Source organism: Procambarus clarkii, chromosome 72 (genome assembly GCF_040958095.1).
Source record: "Procambarus clarkii isolate CNS0578487 chromosome 72, FALCON_Pclarkii_2.0, whole genome shotgun sequence".
In the NCBI taxonomy this organism is placed as follows: Eukaryota; Metazoa; Arthropoda; class Malacostraca; order Decapoda; family Cambaridae; genus Procambarus; species Procambarus clarkii.
The window spans coordinates 9,545,037-9,564,634 of NC_091221.1; the positions used below are offsets into that span (position 1 = coordinate 9,545,037).

Sequence of the window (19,598 nt, forward strand, 5' to 3'; positions counted from 1 at the left end):
ACCAAAAGTAGAAAAGTTCCAAATTCCTACAAGAGGGGCTCCAGATACAAAAAGGTAGTCCATCGGGCCTAAACACTGGCTCACACTTCAAAGCCATACATAGCATATCTGGTGCTGAACTGAGCAGAGAAGCCATCATTATTACACCAGCAGAGTGTAGAGGAAAACAACCTTCTCAAAATGCAGTACAGGTACTGGAATTCTTCACTGAATTGACCTTTAAGTGGAAAAACCAGATGCTAGATTAAGAATTTATGGCTACCAAAGTACCAAATACCTTGGTGAAACTTTGTTTAACTGATGCTACTGGCTGGTGGTGATGGAGTAATTCAGTTGTTTGTGGTTAGTTTTGATAGTTATTTGCTTGTACCAAACATTTTTCTATAGATGTTTATGAACTTCTTTTGGCCATTTAGGTAGAGTTTTCTGCAGTGTGAGGAAGGTATGACATCCACATTCTACCCCACTGCTTTATGGAAGGAAAAATTTGGATCTCTGCTCCTGATAGGCCAAAGAAAGGGTAAAAAATTCTAGGTGGGATGGTAATGGCCTTAAAGTACAAGGGCTTAAGCTCTAGGAAGCCACCAAGGGGGGCTGCCCTAGAAGTCAAGTAGCACTATTAATTCTTATGATAAAATAATGCATACAGTATAATACTTTGAGTGATAATTTTAAGTATTCAATAACTGTTTTATACAGTACAGTACTGTATATAGAACTGGGGTATCAAATTTTTTATCATATTATTTTTTATCATATTATTCCTTCAAAACTCTTGAGAAAATGTTGCATCAAGATATTACTAAAGGCAGCTTTATATACTATTTTTGTACGAATGAAGAACATATAAAGTAACAATAAGAGACTAGGACAACTTGACTTACCTATTAGAAAGTTTGGGAGAAGTGGAGATGAACTGGTTGAGTGTTGACTTGTCATAGAACTCCTTAAACGAGTTTACTGAATGTAAGGAGTGTATAGAGTTAAGGGAGTGCTCTCTGCGGTGATGGATTCCCCCGACGGCACCACTTTCTTCGTGGGGTGGAGGAGGGACTGGTGGTGGCCCAGTACTGCCATATATACTCCCAAGAGAAGCAGAGCCACTATAGATGCCTGATGAAGGGTGACTGCCACTGTACAAGCACCCTATACCACTATACATTCCAGACATTGAAGGAGGACTGCTTCCATAAGCAGCATGCAGAGCAGCATCAGAGCTGGGTGGAGGCGGTGCAGGAGGAGGAGGAGGATCATCTGTATCACGGGAGTCATCCTGACCGGAGTGCTGGCTTGACAACGCTGGGGAAGGAGGTTCGCTCTGACTCTGACTGGAGCCCATAGCATCTATTGAAGGCTTGGGAGACGAGGTGGATCCTGGACATGGAGAAGGATTGGCAGAAGATTCTGGAGGAGGGGTGTGAGAAAGAATGGGACTTTTTGGTGAGTTTGGTGGTGTATGTGCTAAGTTAGGCGCATTTGCAGAAGCATCAGGACTAGCAGCCCCATCACTGCGGTCTATACTGGGGATGCTGTGCAAGGAGAGCCGATCAGCCAGGGAGGCTACATCATCTTTGGTGTTGGGCGGCGTTTCATCTTTGGATTCACTAGGAACCTGGGGTTCTGGCGACTGTCTTGTGTCTGCTGTAATACATAAGCTAACATTAGTCAAATGTAAGCATATTAGGTTTCATAATAGCTTCAGTACAATCAAATCTCTGAGAGCACTTCACCTAAAACAGTACATATGTAGTCACTAATATAACTGTAATGTTAATAATGCAGGTAATTGATGTATTGAATTTTTTTAGGTATTGTACCAGAAATATATTATCAAGCAAGGAACAAGTATGTATTACTAAAGAATGCTAGAAGGAATATAGCTCACAAAAAACTCAAGTTGCCAACTTAGATCCCCATAAGTATCAAATGCTAAACTCTAAAGAAAATGTTTTTTTATCATATATTAATTCTCTCTAATTAAGTTCAGAGAACTTGAAGCCTAAAACAAAAAAAGAGTAGTTTGGTTACTATGATTTTTCATTCAATGCACTTTTTGTATAGCTACATACATTATACAGTACCTAGGATTTCCTGTAACGCATTACTCATGGATAATGAGGGCTTGCTATAGAAAATTTCTAGTAAACCATTTTCTTCACTTATATTTGAGTTAGAAGAGTTCAAATAATAAAAATATAAATTTATTAATTCAGTCATCTCCGACACATCAGCAGTTTCAGGGCTTTTTCTAGAAAAATATCAAACCCTTTAATTTTACATGCAGTATTACATACAATAAATGCAGTATAGCTTACTGTGGTACAGAAATGAACAACTTTTAATATTACATCAATACGAGCCATAGACAATGCTCTTCTTCATCAATGACAGGTGCAGCTGGTGTTTCAGTACATATCTTGCAACATGTAAACTGACTGACTGTATCCAACTTGCATTCAGGATTTGAATGCATTTCATCAGAGCTCATTTCACTACCATGTGTTACCAGACTCTCAAGCAAATGGTGCTGCTAACCCACATACTGTACATCATTTCACTACTCCTTCAAGATGAAATAAATTACCAAGTTAAACATCTTAAATCTAATACAGGTACAGTATGTGACAATTTACAATAAAAAACAAATGCTATACCAATGCTTTGCACTATTCCTTTTTAAGGAGCTAACAGCAACTAGAAAGGATAAAATGTGAATAAGAATAAGCCTTCCCGCCAAACACACGACGAAACTTCGACGTTGCTACAACATTCAAACAAGGTTTAGCATTCTAACAATTGTAACAAGCAATATAGCAAGTTGTAACAATGTTCTAACACGTCATAAAAATGCCATAACAAGGTGTAACAACTTTATTACAAGTTGTAACAAGGGAATCATAGGGACCATTACATTGTGTGTCTGCAGGGTTGTGCCTCTTTACTCACAAGGTTATGGGTGCAGCAGTGCCTAAAATGACAAATTCAATGTGATAAAGGTGCTGTAAATGCAGCTCCCATTTAAGTCCACTACGGGCTCACCATAGCCTGTGCTACTTGGAACTTTTTGTTCCAGGCAGCGATCTTAAACAACAACAAACAGCTCCCATTTGCTCCTTATAAAACGAAGCAAAACAACTTATAGAAAACAACTTATAGAAGCATGTTTTAGAGCTACTGTGCATGCACAGCTGTAAAAAAAAAATCATATAATTCCTGTCTCCAGGGACAGGAAGCCTGTACTTAAGCATATCGAGGTCCCAATATGCCAACTACCGACCTTTCTCAGAATGCAACCCGCAATACATATTTGCCTAACTCCTGGGTACCTATTTTACTGTTAGGTTAACAGAAGCATTAGGTGAAAGCAAACATGCCTGATCATTTCTGTCCTGTCTAAGGACTGAACCTAGAACCCATGAGTGTGAGCCGAGGACGTGGATAACTGTTGTAAAAGAAGATCCACGATTTTCAATCTTATAAATTATGAAATTACAGTAACTTGGGTTAGGATTATGCTCGACATCAGTAATAAACTATTATACTGTACAGTATAGTATTGATATATACAAATTTTACAGCTATCTAGTGCATGGAAAGCTTTGTACAAAATAATAGAGTAAAACTATATAAATATAAAATCATCATATGGCACAACCCCCTATAATGAAAAGACCGAAAATCATCTAGTAAATTTTTGCTGTTTATTGTATTTACTAAATTCCTATTTAAAGTAACTGAAGGTTGAGTTGGTTTAACAAAGTCTTCTGTTTATTATCTAAATTACTACAAAATCGATACAACGGTACATTCCTAAAACACAATATGAGTAAACTTTAACTATCACGAACAGACTACTGTAATGTAAATCACATAATTCCCATAATGAAGTGGTCAAATATTTTTGTCTTAAAGCACTTGAATCAACAATTAGTTTGTTGTTGTCCAAAGGAGAAATAACAAATCAATTCACAAACTTATCTTTTAAACTAGCCTTTTAGACTTATCAAGGTCCCTCTAGCCAATGGCTAGCCATTTCCCAGAACGCAACCCAAAATGGTTGACGAACTCCTAGGTACAGTACCGAGGTGAGCCGAGACAGCAGGTACTGAATAAGGATGCGTCCAAACACATCACTGTACACACCCTGTCTGGGTCTCAAATCCTGGACCAATTGATATAAATAGCCCCAATATCTATCCACGAAGATGGACTTTTACTGTCACAACAATAGTTGATGTCTTTATGATATGAATTATATACTCTTTTTATATTGCATATTCATATTAAAACACTAATGTCACTACCGTTAAGGAGCCGGTCGGCCGAGCGGACAGCAGGCTGGACTTGTGATCCTGTGGTCCTGGGTTCGATCCCGGGCGCCGGCGAGAAACAATGGGCAGAGATTCTTTCACCCTATGCCCCTGTTATCTAGCAGTAAAATAGGTACCTGGGTGTTAGTCAACTGTCACGGGCTGCTTCCTGGGGGTGGAGGCCTGGTCGAGGACCGGGCCGCAGGAACACTAAAAAGCCCCGAAATCATCTCAAGATAACCATATTCAATATATATTCTTTGAATATGCAAGCACACAGCTTTTGCATGTGCTGATGCCTAATAAATATTCGAGATTGTCACTTAAGCAGAAGAATTTCTCAACAAAATACTGTACAATGTAAGTTATTTTCTAAACAAGAAATATATGAGTGTCCTCATATGCATTGTGGAGTATGTTCTATGAAGTATTTAAACAAATATTATGCTAATCAAATTTTTTTTGGCAAATTCAAGGTATAAATAAGAGGAATTCAAATGAACAAATATCACGCTATTGTGATTTGTGTATAATTCAAATAATTAAAACGGCATCTAAACATTGTTCCACATGCAGCTTTTTTTTTTTTTTTGAGATATATACAAGAGTTGTTACATTCTTGTAGAGCCAATAGTATGCGTAGGGTTTCGAGCAGGTCCCTGGAATACGATCCCCGCCGCGAAGAATCGTTGTTACAACCAAGTACACATTTTACTGTTGAGTTAAACAGAGGCTACAGTTAAGGATTTGCGCCCAGTAAATCCTCCCCGGCCAGGATACGAACCCATGACAAAGCGTTCGTGAAACGCCAGGCGAGTGTCTTACCACTACACTATGGAGACTAACGCTCAACGCACAGTTATCATTTGTTTAGTCACTTGGGCCACAGCTACAGTTATCTTATTGTCATTAATGATGATTATCATTATTACTCATTAATCATAATTAATGATGATTATCATAATTATTTCCCAGTTTTTATACCATTGATATTTATATTTTATAATGCAGTAGCTCTATACGAATGTAGTGAAGTCAACCAAGACCCCAGGGAGCCGGTCGGCCGAGCGGACAGCACGCTGGACTTGTGATCCTGTGGTCCCGGGTTCGATCCCGGGCGCCAGCGAGAAACTATGGGCAGAGTTTCTTTCACCCTATGCCCCTGTTACCTAGCAGTAAAATAGGTACCTGGGTGTTAGTCAGCTGTCACGGGCTGCTTCCTGGGAGGTGGAGGCCTGGTCGAGGACCGGGCCGCGGGGACACTAAAAGCCTCGAAATTATCTCAAGATAACCAAGGAACCAAGACCCCATGAAAAAATTATACAGTACTTTCATTTTTAAAGGTTCATTATGCAATATCATGTACTGTATCATGTACAAATTTAAAATGACGACAGTAGCTAGAGTTAATGACCGAGCGTTAGTCTGCATTTTTCACAAATTTAGAAGTTCAGATCCCTGTTCTCAACATTCAAATATTGTTCCAATAGTGAAATCATTCTCAATTTTAAGATGTCCATATTTTTAGCATAACATTATGATAGGTTGGGGCAAACACACAATATGCTAACTACTGTAGAGGTATATTTGACGTAAATGGTTACAGCTGTGGTCGCCGTACGATACAATAGCATCACGACAACGTGAGCCATAAGGTGCGGTTCTTGAGTGCCAGTGGTGGCATAGACCTGTCCCGGTTGGTGGGACCAAGGCTGGAAAGAGGTGATGCTACTGGCTACCATGTTATGAGACTGCCAATTGAGGTAGATCAGAGGTGGTGTTACTTCTGCCTGAGCTGTGTTGAGACTGCTCTAATACTCCTAAGGGAGGCGGTCGGCCGAGCGGACAGCACGCTGGACTTGTGATCCTGTGGTCCTGGGTTCGATCCCGGGCGCCGGCGAGAAACAATGGGCAGAGTTTCTTTCACCCTATGCCCCTGTTACCTAGCAGTAAAATAGGTACTTGGGTGTTAGTCAGCTGTCACGGGCTGCTTCCTGGGGATGGAGGCCTGGTCGAGGACCAGGCCGCGGGGACACTAAAGCCTCGAAATCATCTCAAGATAACCTCAAGATAGAAGATGCTGTTGTCAGATGGCCTTATATCCCTATCCACCTGATTCAGTTCAGAGCAACTATTTATTAATTGGTTGAAGGAAATCTGCTTGATGTACCTTTTAGTACGTTGAATTCTTGGGAAATATGTGTGGATGTCATATGTAGTACATACAATTCCCGAAACATTTAATTGGGTGCTACATTATTTCTAATGTTGCTGCAGTACTCCCCTTCCTTGTGGGCAAAAGATATCGGTTGAGAAACATAAGTATGTGATTACTGCTTCCTGGGTCTCTGGTGAAGCAGTTTGATCCAGTGAATAGAAGCAGCCAGCGTGCAGATCGACTCATACACCAGAACCATGGAAAATGAGGAGAGAAAAGGATGTGGTCGTTGCTTCCTGGATCACTGGCAAGCTAGTTCCAGTGCCAAGATCTAAGCAGGATGTGGATGTGCTCCTTCACCAGGACTATAGGAGGCAATGCAGGGAGAAAAGGATGCTGCTCAGTGCAGCAGTGTCAAGGACAGGGAAAGGCATAAGGGCTGCTAGTCGGACTGGTCAAGGCATCGAGGGAATCACTGTAGAAGCTGCATTGTCCTCACAGCAAAGGAGTGTCAGCAGTGCAGCAGGATTCAATGGACGTGGCAAATAAGGCTGTTGAAGGAGCAGCTGGAGATATCCACAGAGGAAGTCACAGCTATGACAAGGTTGCAGGCAGCAGTCCACAGCAGGCATGGTGAAAGACCAGTGAGCATCCATATTGTGGTTTGTCCCATGTCGGGGCTGGGTGTTTCATCACTCTTTAGGTCACCAATGTAATGTTACGACAGGTTGGGACAATACACCCACAATATAATAATTAAATGTATAACTATGTAAATGGTTACAGTGACAGTTGCTGTATGATACAACAGGGTTGTGACAAGGTGAGCCATAAGGTGCAGTTGTTGGGTGCCAGTAGTGGCAGACACCGGTCATGGTTGGTGGGATCAAGGCTGGTAAGAGGTAACGCTGCCGGCTGTTATGTTGTGACACTGCCGGCTGTTATGTTGTGACACTGCCGGCTGTTATGTTGTGACACTGCCGGCTGTTATGTTGTGACACTGCCGGCTGTTATGTTGTGACACAGCCGGCTGTTATGTTGTGACACAGCCGGCTGTTATGTTGTGACACTGCCGGCTGTTATGTTGTGACACTGCCGGCTGTTATGTTGTGACACTGCCGGCTGTTATGTTGTGACACAGCCGGCTGTTATGTTGTGACACAGCCGGCTGTTATGTTGTGACACTGCCGGCTGTTATGTTGTGACACTGCCGGCTGTTATGTTGTGACACTGCCGGCTGTTATGTTGTGACACTGCCGGCTGTTATGTTGTGACACTGCCGGCTGTTATGTTGTGACACTGCCGGCTGTTATGTTGTGACACTGCCGGCTGTTATGTTGTGACACTGCCGGCTGTTATGTTGTGACACTGCCGGCTGTTATGTTGTGACACTGCCGGCTGTTATGTTGTGACACTGCCGGCTGTTATGTTGTGACACAGCCGGCTGTTATGTTGTGACACAGCCGGCTGTTATGTTGTGACACTGCCGGCTGTTATGTTGTGACACTGCCGGCTGTTATGTTGTGACACTGCCGGCTGTTATGTTGTGACACTGCCGGCTGTTATGTTGTGACACTGCCGGCTGTTATGTTGTGACACTGCCGGCTGTTATGTTGTGACACTGCCGGCTGTTATGTTGTGACACTGCCGGCTGTTATGTTGTGACACTGCCGGCTGTTATGTTGTGACACTGCCGGCTGTTATGTTGTGACACTGCCGGCTGTTATGTTGTGACACTGCTGGCTGTTATGTTGTGACACTGCCGGCTGTTATGTTGTGACACTGCCGGCTGTTATGTTGTGACACTGCCGGCTGTTATGTTGTGACACTGCTGGTTGAGGTACATCAGAGAAGCTGTTGCTTCTGGCTCAGCTGTGTCGAGACTACAGGGATAGTCAGGTGGACTATCCCCGTCCACCTGACTTACTTTAGAACAAGGCTGCTCAATAATTGGTTGATGGGGAAATTGTTTTATGTCATCTTTAGTACATGGAAGTCCTGGAATGCTAATGTGGCTGCTATATTATTTTTAATATACTTGCTATACAAGATTGATAGAGAGACTTTTAAGGTTGCACTGCACATTGTTCATATATTATTTAAATATCTATATACATGTATGTGCAAATGTGTGTTCTATAATTTAGGGTAAGAACAAAAACTAAAATTACCAAGTGAAGATAAAAATTATGAAACACCGAGAGCCACCGAGAAACACCGAGATTTCTAAGAGGCAGAACAGGTTTGTACCCAATTAGTCCACTTGAGTGAGATTACACTGTTATGTAGCCTAATTTTGTCTTTAATTCAGATTTGGTGTCTATTTCAAAATTTTTAACAATTACTGTATATATACAAATTAAATATCTATTCAATATCATGCAAGTGTTTATTTTTTCTAAGCTATAACTAAAGAAAGATACTTTGAACAGTTTTGTACAGGTGGTCCTCAGATATTAAACGGTTTTACGTTATGTCATCCCAACAAGAAAATTCAAACTAATTAGTACCATACAAAGTATAATTTCCCATGAGTTTATTTGCTCCTGTTTAGTATTGTAAGCTATATATATCTGCATGAATTACTCTTGTATCTGGCTGACATATAGTAGTGTTAACCCTTACACTGCTCAAATCACCTTATGCAATTGATGCTTATGTTTTTTTTAATCATTTTTTCTTTCCCATGTGCACCAGGAGATATAATTTTTAAATAATATAGCAGTTTAAGAGTCAAAACAACAATTAATACTTCATGACCATGTCAATGGTGTCAGAATGTACAATACAGTACTGTATATCTAATACTGTGCTATAAAGCTTCTTAACTGTACGTGTTCAATAACCAGTTTCTAAGTACTGGACCACAAAAAAAAATTGGCATAAACATTACCACACAGAAACTAGGTATGTGCAAGTATTCCCATTCTTGTTTCCCAATACTGTATTTAGGATTAAGTGTTTAAACACACAGTTCTGGTGCTAAACTAAATATTTGACATTTTTAAATACACACATTGTCCTGTGCAACATTAGTGTCCATAAAAATACAAAAACATAAAACTACATAAAAATTTACCTTTAATTACTAAATATTATTATTTCATGCATTTAGTGACAGCTCATCACCTTGTAAGCAAATTGATTTACTATGCACAGGATCTACATACAAAACAGCTTGGTTACTGACCACCGATCTGAAGTTGTTTATCCAATACAGCAAACGTCAAGCAAAGGTGAGTAAGTTGTAAAGATCAAACTATTTAGTTTTCAGTAGAACCTTCATTTATTTATATTTTATTTATTTGATATAAATTTAACATATCACTGTACAATGTAACCCAAATTAGCATTTGATCCCTTCATCAAATGTTTAACGCTAAACCATAGTTTATGATAAATGTATTTGAAGGGCTAAGACAAACTTGGTAATGCAATGCCCAGGAAGCTGCACTCTGTTAAGTCAGCCAGTTTTAATTTTGACAGGTGCACAAATTAAAAATTTAAAATGGCGTATATACCGCCTGGACATAGAGCTAAAATTTTGTTTGATAACTTATAGAATTTATACAAATTATAAAATTCTCCACTACTGTATTTGTTATTTGAGTCTACAATTTATATTTCAGCAATGGTATTATCTAAATAATGACTGAAAAACCTGCCACCATTATTATTATTTACACAATTTCCAGAATATAATGGTTTAAAAATACAGTACTAAACTACAGTATTATAATTATTGATAATGATTTAGTAAGACAATTAGCGAACAGCTAATTATGAAAATTCATGTAAATAATGCAGCATTGATAATAACAATAGACATTGGAAGAAAATCATTGGCACAGGACGCTGGGATCGAACCAGTGTCCTGGATCCCCCCAGATGTTCGATCGAGCCTTCCTGCTCCAAAGATCTTCTATTTCACGTTAAGTGTGATTTCATTGCGTAAAAAACATCAGTTGGTGACAAAATTATCTACATTTCCATTACAAGTTGCTCCCATAATAGGAATGATAAAAAAGACATCAGTAGAATGCCAGTACGTAATTAAAATTTGTGATTTTGTGCCACTGAAGCACATCCTGTAGTTACTTAGTTCGGGCGTTAACCCAACGTCTTTGACGTCGGGCGTTAACCCAACGTCTTTGACGTCGGGCGTGAATCCTTTTTTGGGACTCTGGGACAAGACTGTCAAGCAAGACTCTGGGACTACCACAGTCTTGACTGTGGGCAAGACTGATTGTGGCTTATGGATTTAACAATTTAATTGTCGTTTTGAGTTTGGGACACTTACTGGCTAACTGCAGTCATATATAGACCATTGCACATGTTTCAATAAGGTACAGTAATACAGCTCACTCCCTCATAAAATGGATTTCATGTGATGAGATGCAGAGTATTTTTCACACACAGCGGTTTCTATCCTGACAAAAAGCTGATAAACTCAGAAATCATCAGCAAATCAAGCATAATCTAAACGGAAATAAATTATTTGAACATTATTACTAAAATGTATGGTATAGAAAAGCACCAAGACGAGAGCAGACATTATGTGCAGATGATGATTCTAATGTAGTCTATAGGCCTTATCAAACCTAACAGATACGGTCCTGTATGGGCAAAACACCATCTACAAATAAGGTCTACTCTTATGTTGTTGTTTCTCTACATCAGCATGTCGAGTTCTCTACTACATAAAACCTAAAAAACACATAAAGCAATTATGAAACAGGAGACCATTCACCCTCTACAAACAAAATACTGTACTAGTATAGTACAGTATATTAATTTATTTCAGTTACTGCACTGTAAGTTCCAAGCTTTTGAAACATTTTATAATAAAGGTATTTAAATAATGTAGCATTGATCAAGACTATGATGTCCGGTGGTTTGCTTTTGTTGTCGTGGGCTGAACTAGTTCACAAAATAGTGCTTGTTCTGCAATTCTGTAACATTTGTCCAGATGTCTGACCTTCAGAACAGGATTTTGAGCTACTACTATAGCGAGAGAACCCCCCCCCCCCCTCCATGTGGCTGATCTAAATATATGAGCAATACTGCACCATGTCCTTGTTCAACACTTGGCCAATATTATGAGTGCACCATACAAAAACTGAACCCTCATATACTGTACCCTCTCTAAATAATGGATTAAATTTGCTCACCATGTTCCCAGTGAAATTCAGATAGTACACCAGAAATAATCAAGCTTTCGAAGTGGGTATGCAGTGAAATCCAGATCATCAGTTTATCACAAAGTACTTTCCAGTATACTGTAATAGTATTTGTTCCAATTTTTGCTAATCTTTTAATTGCTAAATCCCTCATTTAATTGTAAAAATTATTTTAAATAATGCATTTATAATTACATCTTTAAAATGCTTTGCCGAGCTTGTACAGTACTCTGCTATAAATTATACTAAAGTTCATTTACACGACATTATTCTTGTACCATCAACCTAGTGCGAGGGCATACACACTGACCACTCGTTTTCCTTGTGTGGGAGTCCAGTCTGACCTCTCGTTACTCCAACACTTTCACTAGCGTTTCTTTGAATACACAGTATCATTACTGTATTTGCAACATGATGTCATGTCAGGTAAAAGTATTATGGGTAAATCAAGTAAGGGTAAGAGGAACTTCCTTACCATGAATAACAAGACTGATATATTTGAAAAATATTATCATGACTAGGAAGGCAAGCATCTGGCAGAGAAGTATGGCAATGTTACTACAGTAGTATAGTATCTGACAAAAATCCAGTACCAAATGCAATGAATTGTCTCTTTTTGGTGGATTCCCCTCAGTGGCTCTCCAAGCTTAGTTAGCTACGAGCCTAAAGTACCCTATCAAGCACCCTTGTGAATCATGAGTGTAGATTCAGACCCAAGAACCAGAATGTAGCCCCCCTCAATACAGGCAAGGGAGGGTACTGCCACAACCTAATTCAAGATAAAAACAACACCAAAAAGGTTGAGTGCCCTAAAACAAGCAAGTGCATGAAAAACATTGGAATTCCTGACACAAACTATGTAAACACTCATTAACTTGTTCCAATTGGTAGCCATTATACACTTCCACCATCAGATATCAACCTCAGAAAACCTAGGGTTCCAGCTGGCTGCCCATATCAGACACTTGCCGCCCCAAGCGACCCCCTGAGACAGAAGAGAGGAACCAAAAAGGGAATCGGTGCTTTTTTTTCTTGGCAGGGATATTCCTGCATGGGCCCCTAAGCCTATGGCTGGCCCACTAAGTGCAACTTGTTTCTTGTTTCTGTTTTACTTCGGCAGAGTATGAGTATTTATGGCTCGTGTGTTTGCTTCAGAAAGATTATGTCCCATGTGTTTAACAACTTCTGCTCTGTTGAAGCTAAGTTGAAATCTTATTGGGTTTGTAACTGTGCACTGTGTTAGATAATGTTCCAGTGGTCTGTCAGTGCTGGGTCACCTGATTCATTACCAAGCAAGCAAAGCATGGCCGGGGAGCATGCACCAAGTACTGTACCACACCACAGGCAACTGGTTAGAGCACCAAAAACCATAAACCCAAATCTCCACCAAGACATGTTCGCAAAGAAAGTGGAAAGAGCCGCAAACTTAACATAATGGGCTCATGTATAGACCACAATCTGGCTAGATTTAATCACCTGGCAGACAACCCGAGACAACCAGACCTTAGAAGAAGGATCCAAGGATATTGGATTGACAAACAAAGCATCACCTGGGACATCTCAAGAGGCAAGCAAGTAATGGAGAATCATCGAAACAGGACAAGGAAGGTGATGCACTCCAGGCCGAATAATAAAGTTACAGTATTAGGCATCAGATGATGGATGACAAACAGCCAAGAATAAAGAGACAAGACTGGAACTGACACAGACATGTAGCAGTCAGAAAAAGACAAAGACCACCAGGTAGCCTCATACTGCAACTTAGAAGAGAGCTGCATTTGTGACACCTTAAGACCTGCCACCTGAACCCCCATAAAAATGGCAGTAAACTAAACTCAGTGTCCAAATACTTAGATATATGCAGAGAGCCTCAAGCCACTGAGGAATGTCTTCATATGATCCTCCAATAGAGACATAATAAATGCACTGGTTTAGACAGTCAGAAGAGCTGGAAGCCAAGGCCAAGCTGGCCACCAGAGCCAAAAGGAGCACCCTACCGGGAACATTTTCCAGTCTGGAAAGAACGGAGAGAAGAATCCAAACCAGAGGGTAAAGATAAAGGCAATCCCACTGACTACTCACTCAGCTCTGACTAGCCTACATTATTAAGTCAATATGAACCAGGCTAACCAGCATGTATTGTATGCATACAAAGACCAATAGCAAATAGTACACTAGGCATGAGTAGCCTGAGTCTAAGCAATAAATAAATGCATTATCTATAATTATTATAACATTAGGCATGGGGAATACTGCATTTGGCATTTCACATTAACAAGTACAGCAGTTTGATAACTGTCAACTTATCATCCTAATTACTGTGTATGTCTGGTAAATACAATACTGTACTATGGAGGGGCACCATCATATTATTGATTGTATAAAGACCAAAAACCTTACCTATCTTTAATAAAATGTTAAGCACAATGGGTATATATCTACCTCCCTCCCTTCCCAAACTGCTGTGTAAAAAATGTAACTGGAATACTCAAAGTGATACTCCTGAACTATAATTTTATTAATGCCTTTACTGATCATAAATTATATGCTAAAGATATATTTTTGTGTTACAGGTAACAGTAAAACTGTATCGGAAGTTTCAGCTAAGTATCAAAGATAAAGATCAATTTTCCCCGACAAGATATTTTAGTTCAAGAATAGACATTTGAAGTGTAAACAGTGCTGCTCAGGGTGTCCGAGAGTCGACACAACCAGGAAATACAGTACTAGCAGCTGAACCGTACTCTATACATGGTACCGTGGAACCGTACCCCTAAGCAAGACAGTATCTGCCATTTTAATACAATGAAAAAATCCTTTCATTTAGAATTTGAATTCTTGAATGGACTTAAAACCTTTGAATCACAGTTTCAAAAATCACAAGTAGGTAAATAATTTTACACATAACACATGTACATAAGGTAATATTGTAAAGAATTATAAAGTTTTCAACTAGGTACTTAATTTCCTTGAGGTTTTAGAAAGGTATTCGAAAATACAATAATATTAATTTTTCTAAAACGTGCACCTTCATATTCCTGTCACGACGGTATGCAACACGTCAGCCGAGAACCTGTACTGCCGCAGACCCCAAACACCAGCTAACGGAGTCAATAATGTCACGTTAGATATCGTCTCGTGTCAAGCTGCTCAAATGAGAAAATCCCTTCAATATCCCCTTCTCTCTCTCCCTCGGACAAGAGGAGGGGGGGGGGAGTGCCCTAACGTCCCCACCATGCCCTGGGAGGCCCCGAATGATGGGGCATGCCCAGAGAGGCCCCGAGTGATGGGGCATGCCCAGAGAGGCCCCGAGTGATGGAGCATGCCCAGGGAGGCCCCGAGTGATGGGGCATGCCCAGGGAGGCCCCGAGTGATGGGGCATCCCCTCTCTTCCCTCAGATGATCAGTCCCCCTTAACACCCCTTCACTACCACCATGCCCAATGAGGTCCCCCTTGAGTAACAAGACATCACACTCCCCCTCCTCCAAGTCCGAGTGCCCACCACAGAGGACTGTGCCAGCTCTCACCTGGCCCTCACAACGAGAAACAACCCCAAGTGCCGAGCAAGTACTCACTGTTGTCCATCTTTGGTACAGTTAGCAGGGGGGCGGGAGCCACAGAAATCAGAAGACGAGGGGACAATGATGATGCGGGCGGTCAATTGTCATTTCCCGTTGCTGATCGCTCACTAACTCTTCGGGCTGATTTCTCCACATTTATCTCCCGATCTTCACTCCTCTTTCCCCTTCCACGGGCGCAACGAGGATTTAAAAGGTAGATTTTGGTGCCCACATATCCGTAATCGCGATAAAGACTAGCAAGTTATCGATTTTTCACAAACATCTTCGAATGGGACCTGCGGACTCTCTTCTTAACCATTAATTTTGTTTGGATTGCATTTCTCGAGGGAGACTGCCAAACAAACCTATTAACCTTCCTGCCTAGTTAGCCTTTAATTTATTAATATTTAATCAGCTTAATATTATTCAAGTGTATATTAAACTTGAAAATTACAGGAAGTGAGAGTATATGTATTTATTTTTCTCGTGTGAAATGCGCGTGTGTGAGTCGCAAGGGACGAGTTACCAGAGGTCAATGGTGGCGGCAGGTCACTGCTGCTGCTCCGCCTCGCTCCTCTATAATGGTGTCTTGTAGGCCTTCACACACTATAATGCGAATAAAGACATATTTTCTCTTGTAGGCCTAGATATAGGATTAATGTAGATATAGGCCTAGTCATGATAAAATCCCCTTGTAAGCTGTTGTTATAGATTCAGCTACTCGGAAATGAGTTCCAAGTAGCACGGGCTATGTTGAGCCCGTAACTTACCTGGCACAGGAGCGGGGCAAGTAGCACAGGCTATGGTGAGCCCGTAGTGGACTTACCTGGCACAGATAAGGAGCTTACAAGGGGGAGCACTGAATGTGCTCCCCCTTGTAAGCCTGTAGATAACTTTTTTAAAGAGGCGACTTCTGATTCCTGTTAACATGTGGAGAGCTTACTCAATGGTTTTCCCTGGAACACGACCCGCCAATTGGTTAACATCCAGCTACTTTGTTATTGCTGGGTGAACAGGGGCAAACAAGATTACGTGATCAGTAAGTAGTCTGCACTGTCAAACTCTGGGTGCATTATGAGGATATCATCATGAACACGAGAGTGAAAAAAGTAATTGCAAAGCTCCAGGTACCTCATGCCAACGGGTCTGACTGGTGTGATGTGTGCGAGATCTCATAGGTCTAAAAATTGTACACCCCTTGAATTTCATACAAAGACAAATTATTATGAACTCGAGTGGAATTAATACGGCACACTGATAAGCCTAGTTAGAGTTAGTGCGTAAATTTAGATGCTGTCTTGCAATGTAGTGTAATATAATGAAAACCCTTTTCCAAATACATAGGTTACACCGGGTATGAAATACAATAGAATTTTACATGAATTCAACTTGAAGGCCACCATGTCTGTGGCTTCCACGAGGCGCCAGATTCACAAACAGTTACGCGAGCACTTACGAACCTGTACATCTTTTCTCAATCTTTGGCGGCTTTGTTTAAAATTATTAAACAGTTAATGAACTCCGAAGAACCAGGAGGCTGTTTATAACAATAACAACAGCTGATTGGGACGTTTTCATGCTTGTAAACTGTTTAATAAATGTAACCAAAGCCGTCAAAGATCGAGGAAAGATGTACACGTTCGTAAGTACTTGCGTAACTGCTTCGTGAATCTGGCAGGAATAATGTAATCCGGCGGTTTGTCAATTAGATCCCTCCAGCATTTTCCAGCTGTATTTAAATTTAATTAAGAACTTGAATGTAGACTAGGTTATGTATTGCGGCGGTTTTTTATTAAAATTAAAATTTTGTGCTTTTGAATTATAAGAATGATGTTTAAATACCTCATTATTGTTATAATTGCTATAATCGATATGAAAATATCTGAATTAAAGTCTATTATCCTATAAGCAGGCGCTATAATAGGCTTAATATTCACCACACAATTGGCTTAACTGAGGATAACTTCCCAGGCAGGACAAACACACAAGTGTTCTTTCACCTGATGCCTCTGCTCACCTAGACGTAGAAGTGTTATTCGGGAGTTAGGCAACTGTTATTGGTGGCTACTAATCCCGGCTACCTCTTCCCGCAGATAAATAGGATTCCATGGAGGGGGGGGGGTAGAAATAGCCTAAGCTACTCTATCCCTTTGAGATGTATTTCTTTCTTGTCTCAATAAACATACTTGAACTTGAAGGATATCATTTCACATGTTGCCTATATACAGAGTGTATAGACAACAGAATTCTTAAGAAGCCTATATACAGAGTGGAATCTGACAGCCTATCTTACTTGATCTACATGCCTTCCTTCTTGTTGGTTCAGGGAAGAGTTTCCACGGCCCGGTCTCTGACCAGGCCTCTTGGTTGGCGGTCTGTCAGCTGTTAGAGTCAGCCCGTCCTCATAAACAAGGCCAACGTCCATTCCATGCATCCGCCAAACCCCCCTGTTTAGGAATGCAAAACGGTTTACACACGCAACCCGTCCTCGACTTAAGTCCATTACATCCAGCGGTCGACCCCACAGACGCATTCATAAATTTTTACATGCTGTTCACTCAAAACAGGAATTTTCTCAAATATAACTTAATATTATGATATATTAGTATATTGTGCATATATAGGCATAGGTTAGGTTAACCAAACCACACTAGAAAGTGAAGAGACGACGACGTTTCGGTCCATCCTGGACCATTATCAAGTCGATTGTGATGAAAAGAAGATTGATTGATAAAGATTAGGCCACCCAAGAGGTGGTACGGGCATGAATAGCCCGGAAATGAGAGGAAGGATGCAAAAGCAACAAATAGGCAAGAGAGAGGCGAGAAGAAGGAACTCTTACAGGAAGAAAAATGCAAGGCAACAGGTACGGCAGGTAAGGTGTAATAAAGGGGATAGTAATAGAAATAAGAAAGGGATCGTAAGAGAAAACAAGGTAGAGAAAATGAAAGATAAACTTATGTTAGGTCACGTTTGTTAGAAAGTTTGGAACTTTTACGAATATACTGAGAAAGGGAAGAGTCACCAGCAACAAAGCCAGGACTCAGGTTCATGTTGGGTATGTTGTGTATCAGAGCCGATTCGACAAGACGGCGTCTGTGTAGAGTAGAATCAGGAAAGATTATTAAAGATGAAAGTTCCTTAAGTCTGTCATTAAGTGTACGGGCAGTTTCACCAAAGTATTGGAGAGGACAAGACGAACAAAGAGTAGACACCAGCAGCATTAGAAGCAGGAGGAGCAGTGTGAACCAGATTGCTACGAAGTGTGTTAAGTGGGTATATATATATATATATATATATATATATATATATATATATATATGTCGTACCTAGTAGCCAGAACTCACTTCTCAGCCTACTATGCAAGGCCCGATTTGCCTAATAAGCCAAGTTTTCATGAATTAATATATTGTCTCTATTTTTTTTCTTATGATATGATAAAGCTACCCATTTCATTGTGTATGAAGTCAATTTTTTTTTATTGGAGTTAAAATTAACGTAGATATATGACCGAACCTAACCAACCCTACCTAACCTAACCTAACCTATCTTAATAGGTTAGGTTAGGTTAGGTGGCCAAAAAAGTTAGGTTAGGTTAGGTTAGGTAGGTTAGGTAGTCGAAAAACAATTAATTCATGAAAACTTGGCTTATTAGGCAAATCGGGCCTTGAATAGTAGGCAGAGAAGTGCGTTCTGGCTACTAGGTACGACATATATATATATATATATATATATATATATATATATATATATATATATATATATATATATATATGTCGTACCTAGTAGCCAGAACGCACTTTTCAGCGTACTATGCAAGGCCCGATTTGCCTAATAAGCCAAGTTTTTCTGAATTAATATATTTTCTCTATTTTTTTTCTTATGAAATGATAAAGCTACCCATTTCATAACGTATGAGGTCAATTTTTTTTATTGGAGTTAAAATTAACGTAGATATATGACCGAACCTAACCAACCCTACCTAACCTAACCTAACCTATCTTTATAGGTTAGGTTAGGTTAGGTAGCCGAAAAAGTTAGGTTAGGTTAGGTTAGGTTGGTTAGGTAGTCGAAAAACAATTAATTCATGAAAACTTGGCTTATTAGGCAAATTGGGCCCTGCATAGTAGGCTCAGAAGTGCATTCTGGCTACTAGGTACGACATATATATATATATATATATGTCGTACCTAATAGCCAGAACGCACTTTTCAGCCTACTATGCAAGGCCCGATTTGCCTAATAAGCCAAGTTTTCGTGAATTAATGATTTTTCGACCACCTAACCTACCTAACCTAACCTAACCTAACTTTTTCGGCTACCTAACCGAACCTAACCTATAAAGATAGGTTAGGTTAGGTTAGGTAGGGTTGGTTAGGTTCGGTCATA

The 19,598-nt window shown here is 40.2% G+C and overlaps 1 protein-coding gene across 7 annotated transcripts in view; it reads right to left on the bottom strand.

The window, feature by feature from the left end:
- pyd (zonula occludens-like protein polychaetoid) overlaps positions 1–15,527 on the bottom strand; it is a 371,558-nt gene extending 356,031 nt beyond the window's left edge. For all 7 annotated transcript variants that reach the window (XM_045767502.2, XM_045767500.2, XM_045767508.2 and 4 more), the window contains exons 1-2: positions 15,225–15,527; positions 885–1,641 (exon numbers count right to left, since the gene is read on the bottom strand). In XM_045767502.2, coding sequence (XP_045623458.1) covers positions 885–1,641; positions 15,225–15,234 — 767 coding nt within the window. In that variant the 5' untranslated portion in view covers positions 15,235–15,527. The remainder of the gene's footprint in view (positions 1–884; positions 1,642–15,224) is intronic.
- Positions 15,528–19,598: the final 4,071 nt, after the last annotated feature.